Source organism: Nomascus leucogenys, unplaced genomic scaffold (genome assembly GCF_006542625.1).
Source record: "Nomascus leucogenys isolate Asia unplaced genomic scaffold, Asia_NLE_v1 Super-Scaffold_285, whole genome shotgun sequence".
Lineage (NCBI taxonomy): Eukaryota > Metazoa > Chordata > Mammalia > Primates > Hylobatidae > Nomascus > Nomascus leucogenys.
Genome location: NW_022095770.1, coordinates 2,627,750 through 2,652,285, shown reverse-complemented (window position 1 = coordinate 2,652,285; position 24,536 = coordinate 2,627,750). Strand labels below are relative to the sequence as shown.

At 38.0% G+C, this 24,536-nt stretch overlaps 1 protein-coding gene across 5 annotated transcripts; it reads right to left on the bottom strand.

Annotated features, from left to right (window-relative positions):
• Positions 1-24,536, bottom strand: SMARCE1 (SWI/SNF related, matrix associated, actin dependent regulator of chromatin, subfamily e, member 1). 5 transcript variants are annotated; one of them, XM_030808093.1, is made up of 12 exons: positions 22,960-24,536; positions 20,966-21,017; positions 20,746-20,789; positions 17,625-17,729; positions 12,613-12,693; positions 11,524-11,655; positions 11,065-11,236; positions 7,351-7,523; positions 6,783-6,884; positions 5,907-6,117; positions 5,401-5,479; positions 3,816-4,092 (listed from the first exon to the last, which is right to left on the bottom strand). In XM_030808093.1, the coding sequence occupies exons 2-11, from the start codon at positions 20,970-20,972 to the stop codon at positions 5,415-5,417; spliced, it is 1,092 nt and encodes a 363-aa protein (XP_030663953.1). In that variant the 5' UTR covers positions 20,973-21,017; positions 22,960-24,536; the 3' UTR covers positions 3,816-4,092; positions 5,401-5,414. The 5 variants fall into 5 exon arrangements, with proteins under 5 accessions (XP_003278319.1, XP_012353165.1, XP_012353166.1 ...); XM_003278271.4 differs by lacking the exon at positions 5,401-5,479 and having other exon boundaries at positions 1-4,092; positions 22,960-24,533; XM_012497713.2 differs by lacking the exon at positions 17,625-17,729 and having other exon boundaries at positions 22,960-23,041.

Here is a 24,536-nt window from a genome sequence, read left to right as displayed (position 1 = left end):
TAGTTTGAGATTTGCATTTTAATCAGCGTTTGGCTAACAATATGAGATAAACTATTAGAGAAGTGTAGGTCATTCTGGCAAATAGAAAGTTCCATCATTTCACACCTAGAAAGCTGCCTCGAAGAACTTATTCTCGGAGTATAAAATGCAGAATTTAGGTTAAGCCAGGTGAAATTGTCATTTTGTAGATGAAATCGTACACTGGCAATTTCTCATGGCTCAGCCTAACAGTAAAACATTTATAAACAATTGTATCATTACAAATACATTTAGACATCGTTTTCTGCTAAACTCGGTATTTTCCTTTCCATCCTGATCAAAGAAACATTATTGCAGTAAGCCACATTATAATTCAGCATGATTTCTTCTAAAAAGGCTCTGAGTTCCTTTGAGCTTGTTATTGTACAGTGGATTTTTCATTTGCAAAGACGTTAAGCCCTCCAAATGTGCAAATCATGAACTCAGTTGTTGTTCCAGCAAGGTTTGCCCAGCGGTAAAAAACAAGATAAAACTAATGCACTAGCTGAAACCAGGTGGGGAGACCATGTGTGGTAGTGCTTGGGGGTGGAGGGAAACTATTTCTGAAATGAGGACTTAACAAAGTATAATCCCAGCTTCACTGCCTGTTCACATGAGAAACCAAAGCTTCAATTTAACTGCAGGCAATAGGAGTTTCACACTGTCAGCACCAACTGTCTAAAATCCAAAACTAGTATCTAAATGTGTAGGATCAAAACCAACAATCTGGAGGGATCTAGTTAAACTTCAATGTGCATGACCCCATATTCCCCTTTAAAATATAGTCCAAGTATTTTATCTTTTCCATAGGGCATTTACGTTATTGTGTTAATGTGAAATAGCTGTTTACCTCTCCAAATCTCGGCTTTACAGAATACATAATTATCACATCCTGTAGGAGAGCCATTTAAAAAGACAGCCTTGTTTATAGACAGGAGAAGTTACAGAATTTAAAATTCCTGTTAGAAAATTAGGGGATTATGGGGCTGGGCGCGGTGGCTCAAGCCTGTAATCCCAGCACTTTGGGAGGCAGAGGAGGGCGGATCAGAGGGTCAAGAGTTCGAGACCAGCCTGGCCAACATGGCAAAACCTTGTCTGTACTAAAAATACAAAAATTAGCCGGGCATGGTGGCAGGCGCCTGTAATCCCAGCTACTCAGGAGGCTGAGGTAGGAGAATTGCTGGAACCCAGGAGCCAGATGTTGCAGTGAGCCGAGATGGCGCCATTGCACTCCAGCCTGGGTAACAGAGTGAGACTGTCTCAAAAAAAAAAAAAAAAAAAAGGAAAATTGGGACTATCGAGGATTCCCCTCTCCCATTTGTTAAAAATTAATAAAATTTAGGCCCTCAGACTTTATGCATTCATACTCAAAATGAATGCACTAAAAATCAAGGAGCAGTAAGGGCACCAAGAAAGAGCAGTTTGATCTATTTTATAATTAAAACAGGCTCAAGAGTTCAAGCTGCTTGCCCAGCGCCTTTTGGGACATGGGAAAAAAACAAAAGACCTCTACCACACCCCACATTCTCTACACTGAAAAACCACCTCAAACATCAAGTCTACATATATCACTCTGAAAAAGTGGATTTTTACTTCCATCTTCCCCTGCTGAGGTTCAGAGCTGTCAAATCCCAACTGAGGCTGGGCACGGTGGCTCACGCCTGTAATCCCAGCACTTTGGGAGGCTGAGGCGGGTGGATCACCTGAGGTCAGGAGTTCAAGATCAGCCTGGCCAACATGGTGAAACCCCATCTCTACTAAAAAATACAAAAATCAGCCGGGCATGGTGGCAAGAGCCTGTAATCCCAGCTACTCTGGAGGCTGTCAGGGAGAACTGCTTGAACCCAGGAGGTGGAGGTTGCAGTGAGCCAAGATCACCACCACTGCACTCCAGCCTGGGCGACAGATTGACTCCAACTCGAAAAAAAAAAAAAAAATTCCCGTCTCCCATCTGACTTAATTCCCTCATCAACCGATTGCCGGTGTTGCATGGGCAGGCTTGGTCTGGAAAGACTTGTTTTCCCAGTGCTATTTCCAGCTGGGCAAAAGAACCACTTCCATTCTCTTAGAGCTTTCGATACCACAGTAAATAACCTGGTATCTTGCTGGAGCACTGTTTTCCACCCATATTAAACTACATCTGCCCCATGTTGACTACTAGAAAATGTATCAAAGAGGCTGTCCAATTTGTCTGAGATGAGATGGCTGAAGTTCTTAGCCATATAATGGCCAAAGCTCAAAACAGATGTTTGATACAAATTCGTTCTTTGACACACAAGGGAACAGATGTCAAGAGTTGTTTCCACCCAACATCAAACTTCCTCCCCTCCTTTCTCAGGAGGCTGAACATAGATTCCTAGTCACTAATGTGCTATGAACTGAATAGCAGTGAATCCACTATAAATTAACTCCTGCTGGTACAGAGTTCTCTCCATACAAGCACAGGACTTACGTTTATCATTTAGCCATTTTTTCAAAGATAATTCAAATGTTACAGATTTCTCCATATTCCTGTTAATGTAGAAACATATTCCCTTTACTTTTGGAGTCAAAGACCAACTTCCCATATGTGACATAGACTATAATGTAAGAAAACTGATTTTCCCAAGTGTCTTGTACAAATAAACTACTGCAGCAGTTTAGAGATAGCTGGGTGAGACAAGGGCCCTGAGTACACAAATTTATAATGGCTGAGTGGTCATTCCACACTGTCACTGCATTACAGAAAAAAACTGGATGCTTGTCTTGCATACAAGTACGTAGTGCATTAAAAACACTGAGACCTTTTTTTCATTTTTTTTTTTTATTACATCTGGACCTTTAAGAAACATATACCATCAGATATACCACTATTCAGTAAAAATCTATTCTAGTTTTTGGGAAGCATGTGTGTCACAAACTATCTTGCTTCTAGTCTCCAAGACTTTACTAAGAGTTTATCAAAAAGGTGGGCTGTGATCTATGGGATCCTGAGCCTTGAGGTTTTGAATGTTCTGATTATTGTAAAACAATTTCAAGTGGATTAACTTAATTCCCAGCTGTTTTTCTTCTAGAATGGGCTAATCAGTTTGAATTATCTAGTCCATTACAAGAATATTAAATTCCTTGAGCTTTGTGATCTATTCTGTCTTTGGAAAACCTGGTAAAAAAGTAATTTTTTTCTATACAATAAGGATGGATTTACCAGAACACACCCAATATTAATCATAACAAAAAGCAGTATAGATGATGTATATGTGCTGTGTTCACTTTAATGACCATTTCATAAGTAACTACTCTAACTATGGGGACTATTTCTGGATCAGTAAGATCCAAGTGTAGTTAGTTGCAGGCTACACTCAACTTCTTAACACAACTCTTGGTATCTGACATTGATTAAAAGTAAAAAAGGGTAAGTGAACAAATACATACTCATACATGATCACGTTTTTAAGAAGCTACCCTTTGCAGAAGTAAACAAGAGAGGAGACTTTCAGGAAGCTGTTGATGGGGATTGGGAAGGTTTAAAGCTATGGCTTTGGTAAGCACCCCAGTGAGCTGTAGGAAGGCATTGTAAGAGTAGATTCTGCAGCATCAAAGGATAATTCTCTAAAAGAGGTGGGTGTTTTCTCAATTAATCTAAATTCTGAGGCTTTCAGCAGTTGAGGGCTAGAAACAAGATCCAAAGAAAAGAGCCATCTTCACAACACTTAAGAAAGGTGACTGACTGTGCCATTAGGCTCATGATGCTAAATGGTCCAAAAGCCTTTGGTGGTGTGATATGGACAAGAAAAAAAATTAATACACAAACCACATAACACCATTAAAACCAAAAAACATTTTTTCATTTAAAAAAGTATATAGAACACATAAAACAAGGCAACACTTATTCTTTTTTCTCATCTTCTGGTATGGGATCTGTTGGTGGCTCCTCTACTGTTGCACTGTTGCTCTCCGAGCCAGTGTTACTATCACTGGTTCCTTCCTCTGCCATACTGTCGACCCCCTCCTGCCCACTCTCCTTGTCCTCAGGAGTAGACGTGCCTTCTTCACCATTCTGTTGGCTCTCTGTCGTTTCTTCAAGGTGTGTCTCCTCTGTAATCACACATTTGTCACTGTCAGTTCCAAGATGAAATTTTACTCTAGTTATGCTGACAGTATACAGCTGTGCTGTCCAATATAGAAGCCACTAGCCACATGTGGTTATTAAACCCCTGAAATGGGTCATTTAGTGTGACTAAAGAACTTTTAAGAATGTTGCAACAATTTAGGTATGAAAATCTACTTTTTAGCTGTAAATTAATGAAATGTATTAAATAAATGCAGATCAAATACTTCCGATGAAAATTTAGCTTCTGAATTGAGATGTGTATAAAAGTATAAAATATACATTGGATTTAAAAAATCCAATGTATATTTTAAAGACTGTTTAAAAAAACAAAAGCTGATTTTAAAAATGTTCCTTCCGTGTTGAAATAATTTTATTTATGATATGTTGAACTAAATAAAACATATTGTTAAAACACTTGTTTTGCTTAACTTTTAAAAATAGGTCATTAGTAGAAAATATAAAATTTCACATGTGACTTGCATTTTATTTCTGTTGGACAGTGAATGAGAGTTAGTCTGTAGTGCTATGGATTAAACGAGGAGAAAGCAGTTGTAGAAATAATATAAGGTTGATCTTTTAGACACTTTGTTTAAAGTCATGCTGGGCTGTTTCCTGTAAGAAATTAAAAGCATGAGGTTTTAGCTCTAATAGTCTCAAACGATTTTCTTCAGGTTTTTTACTTGAACTAGGAGGACAGGATCTGAGTAAAGACCTGCAAACCTGAAGCATAAGACATGCCCCATTCATAGATGCCAAAACAGAGGCAAAGAACTGAGTGTTCGTCTAGTTGCAAAATTAGCAAAAATCAGTATTTTAATTTTCAAGCTCGTTTTAACCACAAAAATATGCTCATGCTCCAAATTCATTAAGATAAAAAACACATTCATACAAAACAGAAAGAGACTCAGATAGTGAAACTTAAAATATGACTATTTCAAATGTTAATCTGCTGGATTAAATTTTGCAGAAATACCTGGTAAAGACATCTATATTCCATTACATGTTTCCAGATGGTTGTCACTTGAGTACAAAGTATGACACTCGGAGGTTGTCATCTGAGTACCAAGTATGACTACTGTCCCACCCACTTCTTGCAACGATGCTCCAGGAAGCCTTTGGTTTTGTTTTCCATAACTACTTTTAGCTTAGTCCTGTTTACACAGTGTACTAGGCAGTGTTAAAACAGTGCTATGAAGTAAGGTGATCTCAGAATTACAAGTGATGATCAATGTAATCAGTACTTTAAGTTTTATTTATACAAGTTATATTTAATTTTATTTATTTTTTTTTACCTTGAGGGATGCTTTTAATCAGGAAAATCAGTATACCTAGAAGTAAGGGTTTTTCTAGGACAGAGCTGGCAATTTTTTTCTGTAAAGAGCCAGATAGAAAATATTTTAGACTTCGCAGGCCAGGCAGGTTTTTGTTGCAACTACTCAACTATACTGTTTTATCCCCAAAGCAGCCACAGACAGTATGTAAACAAACAAGTGTGGCTGTGTTCCAGTTTTATTTACAAAAACAAGTGGTGGGCAGGATTGGCTTACAGGTATTACTTTGCAGAATGCTGTCCTAGGACACCAAAGACAATTAATCTTAACAGTAATAACCACATCTTGATAAATAATGTAAGCATTAAAGGTTAAAATATTGAATGTCAATATCATGTCAAATTTAGTACTGGGAATCACCCTCAGTGGCAGGTACCAGAATACTTGCACTTAGAAAGAAAAACCTAAATTAAAGACAGCCGTACAAAGTCTTGGCACTTCCTTTGCGTTTGTTGCTAGTGGGTTACCTGTCTCCATTGGAATGTTCTCATCGTCTTTCTTCTCCTCGCCTTTGTTGGCTGCTTGTTCTTCCTCAGGAACGATGCTGCTCTGACTGCGCTCAGCTTGCTCTGCGGCCTCCTTCTCCCTTTCCTCCTGCCTTTTGCGGGCCTGTTCCTCTGCCTGTGCAATCTCAGCTGCAATTTTCTCCATATCCACTTCTACTTTCAGACCGCACAACTAATCAGAAAAAAACAGAACTCAGTATTGTTTTTTTCCTTATAATGTTTGAGCCAGACATATTCTTTCAAAAGTTGGTTTTCTTGCCTATAAACTATATATATATGTACACACACACCTGTATGTGTGTGTGCGCAAAAAAAATGTGGTTCTAGGTCTTCTCTGAAACTCTTGGGTCTACAAGAAAAGAAAGCAGCTCTAGCAGTAGTATAATATAGGATATTCCAGAGCAGCTGGTGAGGCAAAATAGTGAAAGTTATGGGGTATACATAAGGCTTCCGTTTTACATTTTGGGCTACCAACTAGATTTCCTTGTCTGAATGCAAAGTGCAAATTATAAATTACATTTAATGAAGACATTTGATGAATAAATCACAATAAAATGAAAAGTAATTAATGACTGTATGGGAGTTTAACATATCAGAGGGCTCTAGCATTTATAGGCCTCGTTGATATGCATATACTCCATATTTCAAATTTATTGCAATTTTGCCAGAGAATGGGAACAATTTTATAAAAAAAAGATCTTACAGGTTATATAGTGAAGTTAGCCCTGTTTCAAAGTGAACAACATTCAATAAAAACACTATTTTGGAAAAAAGAGTGAGGAAAAATAAAGTAACAGGTATAGTGATAAAAGTATAGTTAACATATTAAACAGATACCCTTTTAAGTTCATTGTTAAATGAATCTGTGCTTTCCAGGAATTTCCTCTTCTTCTCCTGGTGTCGTTCTTCTATTTGAAGAAGTTCAGCTTCTAGTTTTCGCTGCAAGACAGGATCAGGCTTCATAATTGTGTCTCATTTTTTAATGGTCCATACTTTCAAACAGTGTACCAAATAATGTTTTGAATTTTAGATCATTTATTACATGAGTCTAGCTAAGATTTAAAAAATACAAAATGCAGCACAAAGAAACGATTATGATCAATAGGTAAATGTTAAAGAATACTGTTTCAGGCCTGAGCAATTCCTTTGGAAAAAATATTTAGTAGAACACTAAAGATTGATAGGATGCCTCAAAATTCTTAAGTTCACATGTATTTCTTAACAAACATACTTTCCATTACAAGGTTCTATATTATAGTTTTTAATGACAAACTTATTAAACATCTGGGAAAGGTCTACTTCCTTAAACCTCTTCTCTAAATCAGGAACAGGTTAGATTGACGTATTTAACAGGTACATTTAGGCATGTACCTTCATTATTGAAATGAATGTTTTATGACTTTACCTGATGAACCATTAAGGACTGGACCTGCCGTTTGAGGACCTGCATTCTAGCTGTTGTGACAACTGACCGAACGTCTGGCACCACACTCTCACTAAGAATTTCACTGATGAGGCGGTGGTTTCTCTGGAAACGGGCGGTGGCTGTATGCTTCATTGAAAAGCCATCATCATAATCTGGAATGAACAAATTATTGTGGAAATTAGGTCACCAGTAACCATAAAAAGGAGTGTAACAATGTTAATTAACACTTAATTACCAAGGAACTATGGCCCTCGCTGGCCTAACAAGTGGACCTGCCCAGCGTCATGGGAGCACTGGGGCAGTTACTTGATAAAAACCATACAGAGGATGTAATGTGTTCATTGGCCAAGGTAGTAATTTATCTCACAGTCTTTAAGTGATAATGTGTGTCTGAGAAGGATTTGGGTAAAACATAAACGAGATATAACATGTCTCTTCTGGCTTCGGAATCAATGTGAAGGCTGCATGTGATGGCAGTAATTGAAATTCTGCCCAATGTTTTACTCTCTTGGTAGTAACTTAAGGCATTTAACAACTAACGAACAACATATGAACTGCAGTGACTTTGTCACTGTAGCACTTTAAAAATGAATGAAAATGCCCATTTGTAAAATTATGACAGCAGAGAAAACATCACCTCTAACAATATTCAGTTTCCCAGGCCCTCAAGTAATTTTATAGGAGAAAAATAAATGTTTGATTCCAAATTTAATTTTTGTCAATTTATACTTAGCCAGCTGTTGTCAGTGTGTAATGGTATGACCCAAGTTCATACAGTAGGGGTCTGGTTTATATGCTTCTGTTTCGTTTTGTTTTGAGACAGAATCTCCCTGTTACCCAGGCTGGAGTACAGCTGCCCAATCTCGGCTCACTGCAACCTCCACCTCCCGGGTTCAAGCGATTCTTGTGCCTTGGCCTTCCAAGTAGCTGGAATTACAGGTGCATGACACCATGCTCAGCCAATTTTTGTATTTTTAGTAGAGACAGGATTTCACCATGTTGGCCAGGGTGGTCTTGAACTCCTGACCTCATGTGATCCGCCCATCCTGGCCTCACAAAGCGCTGGGATTACAGGTGTGAGCCACTGCGCACACCCTATATGCTTATTTTTAATAGCTATCTAGTGTTTCCTTAATCTCAGTCTTTGCTCTATCACCTTCATAGTTTTTCATGTATCTACTAACAGCCTGTACTATGTTTACTTAATATTTTTCTTTAAACTAACTCGAAAAAAAAAAAGAGCTTTCTCTTTAGTAATTAATACATATTAAAACAAATGCTCCTCTCTGAACCACTTAATCACCTCACTGTCCCACCAGACAGGGAGGAACCACACTTAAGAAAACCCTGTTACAGAGGAAACCCTGTTACAGAGGCCTATGTTGTGCTGCTATGTCAGTTTGGCACCTCCCTTACTGTCTGGCACTTAAGTAGTTCCTATAATTCTCATTATTATAAATACTAAGGCTAAAAACTGTTGTTTTTGTAAAAAGTTAAAAAAATTACTTTTGTTTCCTTTTGAGTAATTTCTTTAGGAATAAACTTCTGAAATTAAAACTATTGGGTAAGATACAGTTTTTTAAAAGCTCTGTAGCCTTTCTACTTTTTAAGAGTTTTTCAAGTTTAGGGTTATATATGGTACATCTGTGTTACATCTAAGTTATCTGTTTTTGTTGTTAGCTTTTGTTTTCTTCTTTCATTTACGTGGCCCAGTGTTGACCACAGATGGGGAAATCAGGTCTAAGCAATTTGGGCTTGTTCTTCCTTGCATGTTAGTTGGCTGCTTCCTTTTTTGGGGGAATGGCTTCTCTAGTTATGATCTACTTGAACAGCTATTTATCCTATGATGAAGAGGCTCTCACTGAGTAAAAGCCTTCATTGTCTTGTGTGGATAATTGCACATGCCCTCTTTTTTTTTTTCGAGACTGGTTATTGCTCTGTCATCCAGGATGGAGGACAGTGGCATGATCATAGCTCACTGCAGCCTCGAACTCCTGGGCTCAACTGATTCTCCCACCTCAGCCTCAGTCGGAGTAGCTGGGACTACAGGCACAAGTCATCATGCCCAGCTAATTTTTAAGTATTCTGTAGAGACAGGGTCTTGCTGTGTTGCCCAGGCTGGTCTCAAACTCTTGGCCACAAACGATCCTCTTGCTTCAGTTTCCCAAAGTATTGGGATTACAGGCATGAGCCATGGCGCCTGGCCATGTCTATTTTTTGATAGTTCTCTGTTAAAGTAGTAGCTGTTGTACTTTGTGCAGATGCCACCTTTCTCTTATGTACATTTGACATACATTTCCACCTCCCAAGTATTCCTCTTCCTAATCATTTTCGTACTGGTATGCTAAAGACATTCTCATACTGGCATCTTAATTGCTACCTGAACTTACTAGCAACTTTAAGACTCAATCTTAAAGTTAAAAACATAATAGGCCCAAGTTTGAGACTGTTTCTGAGTGAATCTCTTCAGTCCTTCTCAATGTTCATGGTGTTAATGAAAGATTTAGTTATTTTCTACTCATGTTGCTAGCCTTTGTTTCCTCTTGTACTGACCCCCATCCTCCTAGTATCTGTAGACTGGATCATCTTCTGTTTTTTAGTTCTGTATGTTTCTCTTGCATTAATCATCCCATTTGAGTAATTAAAGTGTGAGGATGCTAGTGTGTCTTTAGCACTGCTGATTCTGCTTAACATTCAATACTGTTTCTATTCCATATTCTATTCTCTATAGTATTATATTCCGCTGTCTGTATTTATGAGAACATTTGACAATATTCCAGTACGTTACTTTAAAAAATGACTTCTGTTTTTCCCCACCTTTATCAACTTATTCTTGTCTTCAGGTGCTATTATTGCTTCCTCCCTCATTGACATTGTCTTTAAAGTTCTTATAGCCTTCCTCTTTGTTACTGCTACTTTAAGATGGGATCTTAAATCATTTTCCTGATGTTCTTGTCGCTTGCAGCTAGAGCTTCTAAACTGTTGCACATCATAGCAGTACACAGAGAAACTATTAATGTTTATACAGCACACCAGATATGTGGTTGAGTGTGTTCACACTGCAGGTGGCTATCTCTGGGTCTCCTTGCAGCTTCAGACCCTGCTTGGCTGCATAAGACCAGAACAATCAGCACACCTGCTAACTGCTCTTACAGAATGGCAATTAGGAAGCTCTGCCATTCGTGTGCATGTATAAAATTTGTATGGGTATACCCTCATGTACACCCATACAAATAGTAGCATGAGCTATATTTATACATTCTTATTGGATTTCTCAATTAAATGGATAGGAAACTTCATGTTTCCACATACTCATTAGCTTCTCCCTTAAGAGCCTTTAATTCAGTGAATTTAGTGAACCAATAAGAAAACAGGATATAACTAGAATGCATTTAGCTTTTTAAAAGCAGATGAGGCAAAATCCTGATTGTGATTTAAAAACCTTTTATGCATTTTGAGTACAAAGATTTTGATAAACAATAAATATTTTTTGCCCTTTTCCGCACTGAAAAGGATATTTTCTTTTTCTTGTGGGAAATTCACATACAAATCTTACTCAATATAACCAAAATACTAAGATGATACTTAAATTATGCTTTCTTTTCCATTTAGGATAAGAAATAAAAACAAGAGATTTCTCATATCTTAACTCTCAGAGAAAGCATAAACAAAACCCCACTTTTTTTCTTTTACCATCTGGATCTTCAGCAGGCTGAATGCTCATGTATGGTTCTCCTTTCTCCATGCGAGACTGTCTCTGTCGACTTTCTTCCTCTAAAGCAGCTTCTGCACGACTTTTTGCATTTATGTAAGCAAGGTACGCAGGGGAATTATGATAGGCCTTCATAGATTCATTGTACTCTATCTGAAATTCAAATGTTTTTTGGTTTTATAATTAACATTTTGCAGGTTATAATGCAGACCTATGTTATCTCATTTGAATATCAAAAGATATGATGTAAACAGGGTGTTGGGATAATTATCTCCTTTTTACAGACAAGAAATCTGAGGCCTTGAGAAACTGACTTGACTCAGACAGAGCCTCAGTACTGCATCAGTCTTCTGACCAAATCTTATGTTTCTTTTATAAATAGTAAGCCAATGTTTATGTACTTTACACATTATCTATCCCACTGTGAGCCCCTACCCTACCTTTTCTGCTTCGTATTCGTTTAAATATTCTTGTTTTTCTTCATCAGTGAGATCTCGCCACATGCCACCAATAATCTTGCCAATCTCCCACAACTTTAGGTCAGGGTTGGAAGCCTTTACTTGGTCCCAGACCTTAAAAAGAAAACAGATGAAATGTTAATACTGATGTTTAAATGTATAGACCTTTAAAAATACTTTTTAAATATGGAAACTTTTAAACATAAAAAGCAGAGAAAACAGTATCAAATTTCTATGTACTCATCAGCCTACTTCAACAATTATCAACAACTGGCCAATCTCAAGTTATCTTTGCCCTACTGGATTATTTTAAGATAGATCTCAGACATCATGTCACTCACTTATAAATACTTCAATTTGATAAGCAAGAATATCTCCAATCACTATAAACACTTAAGATGAGTTACTTCAGTAACATAGTCTACGTCTCTAAAAGTTCACGTGAATTTAAAAGTGCTTAATTTGCATAACACAATACATCATATTATCAAATACAAATATAATAGTCAAGATGAAAAGGTTTAAAATTTCTAGATAGTGGTTATAATGCTCTGCCTTTTAATAGATATTGGCTATATTTTTTTATTTTAAGAGTAATGTAAGCTCATCGCCAAAAAAAAAAGAAAAAGGAAAACTTTAGGAAAAGAAAATAAAAACTACCATAAGCTTACTGCTTAGAGATAATCATTGTCTTCTGTGTTTTCCCCCTTCAAACTAACATGTGGTTGCTATTATTTTTATAAAAATGAGATATTAATTCATGTAGTCTTGTAGTCCTCCTTCACTTAACATTTTCCTCATGTCATTAAATATTGTCCAAAAGACATGACTTTAATGGCTATAGAACATTCTATCTTAAGGATTTTAACAGTTTATTTAATCATGCTCCTCTTGTTGGATTTTAGTTCTGAAATTTTGAAATCAGAACTAATTGCTTTAAAAACTGTATTTTTTTGGACCTTTCCTCTGAATATGCACAGAAAAGCTGGCTAAGCCAATCTAAAATTGGATGTTAAGCAAAGAAGAAGCAAAGACAGTGTCCTCACTCCTTTCCAGGTCCTAAGCGCCTACCTTTCTGCTGTACCTCATGTAGGGCATCAGCGGCTTATCTGGTGGCTTTGGGGGTTTTGGAATCGTAATACCAGAGGATGCCTACAAAAGAGTTAAATACATTCATTATTCAACTGTAAGGAGTTCAACGGCAAACTGAAAAGAGAGTCCCTTAAAAAATTCTAATGCGCCTTTCTTCTACTCGTCCAAATATTTTCTCCACTGAAAATAGCTATCACTGCAAATTCAGAAATGTTCAAAAGAAAATGACTTTAAGCACATAATTTTTAAATGTTTTACTTAGCAGTTTATTGCCAATGCTTTGACAACCTGGCTGCAAGAACAAACAAAATATTACACAGTAACCCATACATTGAAAATATATGGTTATATATCAACCGTCTCACATTCAGGACATTACCTGGTACCCTCTTATTCTGCTCAATTACCATTACACATACAGTCAACACTTGATTATCTGCAGCAGGATCTGAACTCTTAACACTTACCATTCTCACACTGTCTACAGGGGCCTTAACCTGTTAGCACTCTGTTAGGAATGTACTCCCAACACCACCACAAAAACAACTTCCCAGGTTCAAAAACAAAAACAATTAGTGAAATAACAAACCACCTTACCTCCTTTGCCAGGCTAGAGATTTTATTTCTCTTAAGGTTCTGTCTGTTACCTAGTGGTTTTCTTGTAAAGGGGAATGAGAAGTGTGAATTAAAGTCACACCTTGTTTTGTCCTGAGTCCTAATCACAGTGTAAAAGCAAACAAGTTTATCAGGAACAGAGAAGTGGCAGATATGGGGCCTGATTACGTTGTTTTTGAGGTCTTGTATCAAGAAGCTCCATTCCATTAAAAATGTTCAGTTTTAAGGGAAAGAGAGGAAGAGGAAAGATGTGATGTACAGGAAAAGAGAGAGAGAAGAAAAGGAGGGGGAGGGAAGACTAAAAAATATTTTTTAAAAAGGTAAAGCAAAAATAGGTGAGAGAAAAAGTAAAAAAAGAAGGAAAGAGAAAGATAAAGTGATCAGTTTTTCCTACAGTTTAAAGTCTAGGTGTGATTCCAGACAGCTTCTGTTAGACCACCCAGATAACACCCATCTAAAAGTATCTATTTCTGAACTTTTTAGTCTCCTCTTAATATACATGACTGCATTTGATTAAAGACCCAGAATAAGAAAAATCATTGCTATTTCAGACAATTTGCGAATTTTCAGGAGATCTCTGATATTGACTCTCCCTGCTAGGCTGGAGAGATGAAGTGTTGGCTTTATTCTAATTATCAAAAGACAGGATTGGCAAATCCTTACAAGAAAACTAAAGTAACATTTTGTTCGCTTCACTTTCTGTTGTTGCTATGATAAAACCCCAGAGATATTCCTCCATTCTGGGCTGGGACACTAATCATAACCTTATTTTTCATTTGAGGGCTCAGGGATTAGCATGTTTGTGTCCTTTTCCACTATGATCAAGAAATGTTTCCTCTTCCTACAAGGGTCTCCCTCCATCCCTGTAACTCTACTTCTTAATATATGAAGTTATTAGAAAGCATTTCACCTTGGAAGCAGTATTTCCTATCTTTCCATTCCTCCCATGCATTCTTATCACACCTCATGCTAGTGCCCAGGTAGACAGACACTGTTTTTGGCCAGCAGTGGGTAAGAGAGTGAGATGGCCAGGGGGCATGGAAACTGTCAAAAGTGGTGGGATGGGCAGCCAATAAAGGGAAACCTGTATCAGAGTCCGTAGAAGTTCTTTCAAGGGGAAAGGGAATTCCTGTTAAGACTAAGCTTATGGATTCAGAGGAACAGACACACAAAAGTCTGCTTCTTCACACATAAAGTTACTACAAAGTATTTCCAACTCGTATCCAACACAAACCTTCAGAATTCCATGAAATGGGTTACAAATAAAGTTGGAATTGTGCCCATAACTGAGGTGGTAAGACCACTGTCAAAATTTTTTGAAATTAAAGAGGTAAGGAATTCTAAAATGTCTACGCTTCCGAGCTTTAAGTCTGAATTAAAACACTTTAAAAACATAGTAGTATTTGCTCTTTGGTATTTTTCAAAGAATCACATTTTATATTAATGGAATTGCTATTTCCCCTCCTATCTCCCAAAGAAAGGTACACAAATCATCTATATATTGAGACCAGTCAACTTACAACAACAACAACAACAACAACAACAACAAAAAAACCCAAACTAAAAAAACAACCCAAAACAATAATAAAGTTAAATTCCAGATGGTTTTCAGGATAGTAAAGATTTATATCATTACACACCTCCAATTTATTTAATGTCTCAGACAGACATCTTTCTACAATGTCTTAAACATTTCTTTTAAAAAAGTTGAACATACTTTAGACCCTTTCTGGATAAGATTCAATTAGAAACAACCACTGTTTTGCTGTGCTGTAACCCTCTGTCAGATGTGTGAAATGTCAAAATCTGTTGTTGGCTCTTTCAACAGGCCTAGGGACTATGCTTTTGGAGAATGTGTTTCTATTTTTGAACTGTTTCTTTCCTTGCTACTATCAGGAAATCTACCTCTAGCAGCAACTCTCCAATTTTCTGCTTTCAATTTCCAATGGGGAGGTGGGTAGAACTGTGCTTACAGAAGAGCAAGGTCCATAGGAAATCTCCTATGAATAAAGTTCATGATTCTGTGAAATTTATCTTGGCTACTCAGTTTTTTGTTGTTGTTTCTTTTGCAATTCTCAGCTGTTTCTCTAGCAGGAACTTATTTAAGAGCTTTCTTCTGGGACAGAATTTCTATTAATGTACAGAAATAGGCTGTTTTTAAAGACATTTTTGTCTCAATGTGTTTTCACACCTGTACTTAAGAGAATGCTAATCATCATCTGAATGAAGAACTGACTAGGAGTGAATTCCATCTTGTAGTATCATAAGCACTCCAAAAGGTCTCAACATGCTGTATAAAGTATTTATTGTCTGAGAACTATCCAAGTATACTGGAGTCATCAGGGAAACCCAATGTTCTCTACAGCCTACCAGAAGCTACTGGACAGGGCTTCATAGATTCATTCCTTGAAAACCACTAACGCAATCTGCACACAACAATACCAAACAGGAGCTTCTCCTCACCCCCAAAAGTAATGCATAACTAGGGTCATACTAAAATCAAAATGCTTTTATTATGGTAAAAATCAGAGCCATTGAGTCCTAACAGCTTAAACTAGATATAGAAAGCAGGGCAAGTAGTGTAAAACCTCCACATTTTCTAGGCCCTTCTTCATATAGCAGTTTGATTATACTTCAATTTGGTGTTAAGAGGACAATAATACAAAGTAAATCTCCACAAAGGACCAAAACACCAAATCTTCCATGCCCAACAACTCTCTATACTTAGTCTACTATGTAGCTAGTGTCCACGCCAAATGTTCAGTTCTTAACATTCGCCAAGAAGGAATGGGAAGAAACAGATGAGTGACTTCAGATAGGGGGTGCACTTTCTCTTCCTAATCTCCATCAAACAATCTCACTTTTTTAACAGAGAATCCCCCACAGCTACATCCAAGTTAAGAGCAAAATGCTTATACAAAACCAAAAGACAAATTATTGTAATATTATAGTTATCATTTCTATTCCATTAACATAGATAATCAAGAGGTGACTGTATAGAGCTATTAAATGCAATCATTCTTGTTTACTGCCCGTGAAAAAACGCTGCATTAACATTAAGATCCATGATTGATTCTGTTCATTGTTTAAATTAAAATGTTCTTTATCATTTGAAAACCTTGCCACCCATTACACTTGTGAAACAACATGTTTAGGCCAGGAAAAACATGTATTGATGCACATAAAAATTGTATGCATTGTGAAATGCATACAAACACACACTTTGTCAGAATTCTTTTTCAGATACCATGAAATATGCATGGCACATAAAACTTGATATGCTTATGAAGTACAAATTATGCAGAAACAATGAAAAATTTAGACAAACAAAACCTATCAAGCTAAGCAATATGCTTATCAAGATAGACATTCATTTGATAGCTACAAGCTTTCAGTTCCAGCTTGACTACAGGGTGAGAGGGCTTTTTTGAAGTTACATTAATAGAAGGTACTTGTTATTTATGAATACAGCAAACAAAAACCAGGTATTAAAAACTTTACAGCCATTCTGGGTAGTATAAATTCTCACCAACACTACATTCCAATGTAGTATTTGACTTTTGGATTTTTTTTATGTTTAGTAAGTCATTTTTCTAATTATTGGCGTTTTTTGGCGCTTAAACTTTTTTGAATGAAATTTAAGATGATTCTAAACTAAAAGCTTTGAAGTATATCATCCAATTTTGATATCTTAGGCTGATCACTTAAATGAAACATCCTAAGTTTCAGAAATCCTATCTCTTAAACTAAGGATTAGAAATGCATTTCTCGTTGTACATATCTAGTCTGATACTTCAAATTAATTTCATTCAACCTTCATTCTGCATTTCTTTGAGGTGACTTTAAAACGTTTTTCTCTTTTTCACTGTAGAGAAATGAGTCTCAGTTAGAAGGTCAACTATTAAATCCAAAAGACAAATAACTATGGGTAGCGATTCAAACTGGTATATCAGCCAAAAGCTTTCCAGCCCTGAAAAAGCCAGGTCTGAAAGCCCAGCCTCTACTAGAAACTGAATCCTTGAGACTAATGCCAATCACCTTATAAAAATGAAAAATACTCTTTATGTCAAAAAGGGTATTTTTACCATAAGAAATTCTGTTTGTTTACATACAGTATAAGCATCAAGTGCTCAAGGCTTTAACCCTACCAACCACCAAACAGAATGGATTTTTCTTTTCTTCCACATACATTCCAGATCTCACTATTTATTTTTTCAGTGTGAGATGCTACAACGAATGTTGAAAATAGTCAAAAAGCTAGGTTAAAAAAATTTTTTTAAAATGGCTGTGCTTATGATTCAAAAAGACCTAATTCTGAAGGCATTTCTGGTCAATTCCAGTTGTTTGCCGGATGCTGTAATAGTTGATTCTCCTACCGTGACCCGGCTGTTGGTGCCCGGGTTCCCTCCCAGCCTGTAGTTGTTGTAGGCGAGATGACTGTATGGATTGTATCCCACAAACCCTGGTGTGCTGGGCATTTGCTGATGGAAACAAATGAGACAAAAACACGAATGAGAAATGAGCTCAAACGAGGAAAACACAGAAATGAAAAATGATCTGCATATGGCATGCAAAAGCAACCTGAATTTAAACAAGCAATGATGTGTTGTAATTGTTCTTTTTTTCCACTGAGGAAATTAAATATTTTTCTTTCATTGAGAAACCTGTCTGCAGTGTCTTTCGGTTGTTTTTCTCTTTCTTTTTTGCAGGGGCTGGGGGTATTTGTGTGACTGTGAATGTGTGTTTTGTTTTTTGAGGTAAGCAACACACTGAAGTGTTTAAAACATTCAGGATTACTTTATGGTCAACAACAGGATAAAACAACTTAGCAATATATGAAGACTGAGATAGGAGGGCTTGAAGTGTGATAAACTAGAACTCTGAAAACACTACATGCAAAACAAAACACAACTTATTTGACATGTGGATGCCACCAATGTATTTATCTACTAAAAACAAAAACAAGAAATGGATCTGATTTCAAAGACAGTTTTAAATCATTTTACATAATGTGAGAAATGAGAAGAGACTCAAATCGGGAAGCCAGGATTTGTCAATTGAAAAGAACATATGTTGGATTTGATGGATGTCACATACATGATTTAAAACAAAGACTTGTAAGAAATGCATGGATTTCATTCTGGGGTACTATCTGGTCTTTTTAACCCAGTTCTTTTATAGGATTTCTCTTCCATTTCTTCTTTGATCCATCTTCCACAGGTCAATCATGAAAACATTTCTGCATTTTGTCTCAATGTGAACTACTTTTCTAGCTTATAGACTTGAACTTACTTTTTTCATCTAGCTTCCTGATAGCTCTCACCCTTTCAAAACACAACTGCTCATTTCAGCAACAGAACTCTTGGTTTTTGTGAATTATGTGTTGATGTAATTACAAATGGGCTCTTATATAGCAGTAGCCTTGGGGCTAATACAATGACACTCAATGTTCATGAGAACCAAGGCATAATGCATAGAAAGAATATAGTAGAGAGAGACCAGAATTAGGGTATTTTACCTTGTAAAACTCAATCAAAATATGTAACAATTTCATTTTTACATGCAATTAACAATATCGGTCCTTAATTGTATAATGTAAAATACACTTAACACATTCCAACTAAGCTGTAGCTGTTACAAAATAAACACAATTTCCTAAAACATGCCGCTGCACATATCCTTAGTACACAAAAGAAAGACATTTAAGCAGATATTACGTTTGATACTCTTTAGGAGAAACGAGAATGGCTGATCAATTTCTAGTCTATACAGTTAGAAAAGACGCAAATTAAGCATATTTAAGTAGGCAAAACACAGTTGAAGTATCAAAGGCATGAAAGAAGTGTATATTACTTGGAGTGGTACATTTGGGTGGCGGAGGTGATAGTGGTGATAGTGTTGGTAGTGGTGGTGATGGTGGTGGTGGTAGAAGTAATGGAAAGAAAAAAGGAAGGAGAATAATTCATTTAGTATCCATTCTGTTGGATATTTTAATCCCTAGTCTTCTATATTTTGTGTGTTAACGTGAAACTATAATGGCACAAAAACATAACTAAAGAAAGGCAAAAAAAATTCCTTTGTACGCATAATAAATTATAAGGGGACACTTGGTTTTTGAAATATTTTAATCTCAAAAAATCAAGTTTGTCCTCAAGATATGATACATTGTCAGAGGCAGTATTTATGTCAAAATGACACCTTCAAAGGTAGCATAAATAATAAGAATCACTGTTCAACATTATGAGGCAATAATGTTATAAAAATAAGGGAACTAAAAAAAAAAAAAAAAATGGAAAGCAAAACATTGTAACTATACCATTTCCAAAGCTGAAGTACATGGTTCAGAATCTCAACTGTTCAGCTCCACCTGTATAGCCACTAGCAGAATGCCATGGAGATGGTCATAACAAATGTTCTTTGATTTAAGAAAGAAAACAAACCAAGCACAGGACTTTATAGTCTACTGGAATTAACTTTAGAGCCTGTATATGACATAAATTGAAATGAGAACATATGGCACAATATCTCTTTTTAAAAGTATCTCACTAAAGAAAAACAAATTGTTGATAAATGTAACTAAAATATATATCTAAGGGTTAGTAAATATGAGTAGTTTTTTAGTGGAGAAAACAAAGTTATACAAGGACCTAATTAGTAGTGAAAAGTAGACTAGCCTGAAATTTAGGTGGTAAGGGGTATGGAAGGAAGGATTAATATTAAAGAACTAATTTTGTAGAATTTGGTCATGTTAACAGTGTTTTTTAAAAAACAAACAAAACCCCCCCTCCCAAAAAACCAACAAGGAAGCCATTTCAGCAAGACCTGAACGGTTACTGCTAAATCTGTTTTGCGGGCTGGAAAATTATTTTACATGCTGACCAAGCTGGGCCAGAGCTTGCTGGGTGAAAAAACATGTTCATAACTACTTAAAACATATATACTTCCAAACCAATAAAATATAATTTATGGAGTGGAGTAAGATTCAATAGCAAGATCTGCCCCATAGATGATGAAATCTTTACTTGAACAGCTTGAAAATACTTACAATGAGTGTAGTTTCAGAGGCTTTATTGTTTAATATGAAAATTTTATAGAGAGACAAGAAAGGAGAGAAAAACAACCAGTTGAAGGTTAGGTTTAACAAAATAGCCAGAATGAGGATTCACTCAGTAACAACTTAAAGACTCTTAATAGTGAAGATTAATAAGAAAGAAATGGTAAAACTTTCACTTATTTCCCATTTACAAAGAAAAAACAAAACAAACTGAGCATAGGAGGTTGGAGTTTTACAGTACTATTTCTTTAAATGTTGGGGTTGGTTCAAGGAAAGATGCAAATAATTATTTTATTTAGTAGGAAGTGCTTTTTTTTTTTTTTCTTTTAAGCTGAATTTCATCCTGTTGCTGTGATGATTGAGTGACTGTCACTGGAAGACATCTGGGTTTTTGTATCAAGGCCAGACTTGGCTATTACATTAACAAGAAAATTAAAACTTACTGTTGCAGGAGCTGGGGTGGGAGGTGGGGCATAAGATGGTCTTTCTGTTTGAAAGAAAATAAATAACTTCTTGTAAACAACTGAGATATAATACTATGCAACAAAACTACCAATGGTCCTGTTTTGAAGAAAAAAAAATGAGAGTATTTTGGAATTCCCACTTGCTAGGGCATTAGTCTCTTATTAACATAGATTGATAAATATAAAAATTGAAACTTACTTGACATTTTGGAAGATTAAGTTCTCAGTTCCTTAAGAATGAATCTGAGACACTAAAATAAAAAAAAAAGGAAAAAAAAAGAGAATCAAAACTCAGCAAGCATACGAGAATGTTTTCCTAATGAGTAGGGTGATTTAATTGGTATTTCTGAGTAAAATTACTTCACCTTAATTCCTAGTAATTAAGCCTTTTGCATATTTTAGCTAGTTCTTATAGGTCATTTGGTTGATTAGAATTAAATGACTAAAATAAAGTACTGGGGATATTTAGAAATGTACTTTCAGGTTTTTTCTTGTGATACTAAGCTACCTCTTGTATAGAAAACATTTTGCTGATGCCATGTTAAACATTTCATCAGACTGATACAAGGATGAGAATAGAAAGTGACGTATTATCAGGGTCCAACCCAACAAGGCCTACCAGATACTGACAGCTCCTTGATCAGCAACTGTATCATGCTTTTGGGATAACAATTTTTATTAAAATCAGGCAGCATTTTATTCCTGGAAGCAGTGCAAAAGGTAATTGGTATGACAATGAACTTCGTGTTCTCTTATAGTGGTAAATAGCTTCATAAATGCTGGGAACAAATTTTGAGAGTCTACCTGAAAAACTTTTATTCATCATTCACAGCCCATTTCAAAATTTTTCTCCTCAATGGAACTTTCTTGATACATTACCTGGGCAGAATTAACTGCTCCCCCATCTGTATTCCTATACAGTTTACACAGATCTATGATATTATGATAACTTTTTTTTAACTTGTCAATATGGCCAGATTGTATGCTACTTGGAAACAGGGACCATGTCAGGACTTAGCTTAATTCTTAGGAAATTTTTTCCTAGTATTACCAGCTCACAACATAACCAGGCACATGTGAACTTGTTCTTTACATCAACATACATCACAAATAGTGAGGTATAAAAAGACAAAAATTCATCTTTAGAAAGAAGGCAAATAAACTTCTATGACTATTGGAGGTATTTGCATCCAAAGTTATGTGGAATAGATCCAATTTTTCGCTTCTATTATTAATTTGAAGGAAATTCCCTGGAGCATAAGGAATGAGTCCTGGTGTGGAAAGAAATAGTTCATTTTCTCAATGGTCCAACCTGAGTCTTTCCCTCTTAAAGAACAGTCAGAAACCTTTGACTCTGGTGTAGATTTCCTTTCTGCTCACATTAAGGGAGCTGTCAACATCCAGTAGGCCTTGCTGCAGGGGACCCTGACAACATAAGCTCCCTGTACGTTATACTTCATTGTTAATACTTTAAAATTACTGCTCTCTTTTGCTAGAATATAAAATTTAAGAGTGGGCTTGTACATTTGTCCACCCGTTGGATCCATCCTTGGTGCCTGGCATAAAAATAAATACCCGATAAATATTTGTTCAAGAAATACTTTATACGGGGTAAACTTATGACACTATTTCGCTTAACCGTCACAGTACTTTACACGTACAGCTATCCCCATTTTACAGATGAAACAAGGGAGTCTCGGAGAGTTTAAACAACTTGTCTGAAGCCATATGCAGCCAGGAAGTGCCAGAGCTGGGTTTCAAACCCAGGCCAAACTATTTCAGAGCTCTGCTCGTCTCTGTAAGCCACACTATGAGTCCTCAGGTCGCTGCCTGAACCAATGGGGGAACCTTCTGCCCGGGGGCTGAACCACGGACTTGCCTTGCCCGCGGCTTCCTAAGGTCGCTCTTTGTCTTGGAGAAGGTACTTTACTAGCAACTCCCCTAAAACGGGGTATTCACAGGTGCTTTGACCATTTTCGGAGGACTGGCCTTGCCTCCAAGGAGGGGGCCCCAGATGGGACTCCCTCCCAACCCTCGCTCTGCTAGGCCTCAAGGAGGCCGCAACCGGTTCCCGGCTCTGGCCCCACGGCCAAGCCTGAACCCCAGCAACCCCCGGGAACTCGGGGTCCAGCCAAGCGGGGACACCACGACTTGCACCCACTGACCCGGTCCGGCCCACTTGGAAACACTCACCCGCGGGCAGAAAATACGCCCGCAGCTCCGGCTTCGCTTCCCTTTGTCCCGCGCAAGCCCCGCCCCTCGCGTCCGGAGCTTCCGCACTCGCACTTTCCACACTCTTCTTAATTTTTTTTTTCCGGGCCCCACCCGACCCTCTTTAGAAAAAATGAACCTTCTAGTGAGGATGCGGTGATGCTTAGCACACTCAGGGATTTTTTTCAGGCCCCACTGGATCCTCAAAACTCCCCGAATTTGGATACTTTCCCAGCCGGGCGCCGATTCGTCACGGCGAAGAGGGCCGAGGAGGCCCGACCGCGGGATAGGCCTGGGTTTAGCGGCTGTGAGGAGCGGGAGCTGCCGCAGCGACCGAGGAGGTGGCGGGAGGTGCCGAGCCTTGTGGAGGGGCGGTGGGGACCGCGGTGGGAGACGGCGGGAGGCGCTCATCGCGAGGCCGCGGAACCACTGTAGCCGCGCGCAGCTCGGCCAGACTCCGGCTGAGCCCGCCCCCGGAGGGGCCTTGCCCGACCCCGGTCTTTCTTTCCTTTCGGCTGTGGGTCAGAGTCTACATTTTACCAAACCAGGGATGGAGGTGTGGAGGACTTGCTTCGCGGCGTTTGCGTCCTCGCAGGGGCCTCGCAGGGCTTCCTGCCCTCACGACGGGGTAGTAGCTTTGGCGAAAAGCAGCACGAGTTCTGCAGTTTTTCCAAGCGCTTTTAGGGTGTAATCGTCCCAGGTTCCTAAGCCAAGACCCGGAGAGGTTGACCCCCTCGCAACAGCTTGCGTGTCCTTGCAGCGCCGCGGGTGCCACCTGGTCTCCGCCCCAACGCTGCCTCGGCTCCTTCGGTTCCCGCCAGCGGGAACGACGGTCCCCACTTTCAGCTTAAATTCATCTGTCCTTCCGGATCCAGCTCAGAGGTCTCTTTGTGATGCCCTCCTGGAACGTCCCCCCTAGTAATCCTTCCTTTGTATTCCCGTGGCTCTTTGATAATAATGGTTGGAGTCCTGAACCCGACCCTTTGTATCGGACCGTGTTTGTCATCTCCAGTGCTTTATGAAGGCCTTGAAAGCAAGGTTCAGCCGTCTGTATTGGTCATCTTCCCATTGCCAGTGCCTACGAAGGGCTTGACCCATTCATTGTTAGACGCTCAGTAAGTGTGTATTGAGGCAGCCCTCTGTGCTACTCCAGGGCTCTTTCCACTAAATCATGAGTATGTTGGTTTACCAGATGGAGTGAGTAGCCTCTTCTTTGGATACATAAACACCTGATGGATATTGTGGGCCACTGTGGAGGGAGAATGAACAGATGGGATCCCTGACCTGTGGTTACTTGAAAACAGTTGACATTTAGAGAGAGAGGCTGAATTCTTGGGCTTCCCATAGCCCCCATCCTGAGTGTGCCAACAGGGACTAGAAGCATTTCTAGTCTGCAAAGCCAGGAACAAGTGATACTCTGTCCAGTTTTTCCAATATTGTTATACTCATGAATAGAGATTAATGAAATTGAAAAGCATATTCAAGGGAAAGACTAAAGGAGAGGTCGTCTGCCCTGTGGACAGGCAGCTTGAGTGGTGCTTGAGAAAATGTACATGAAG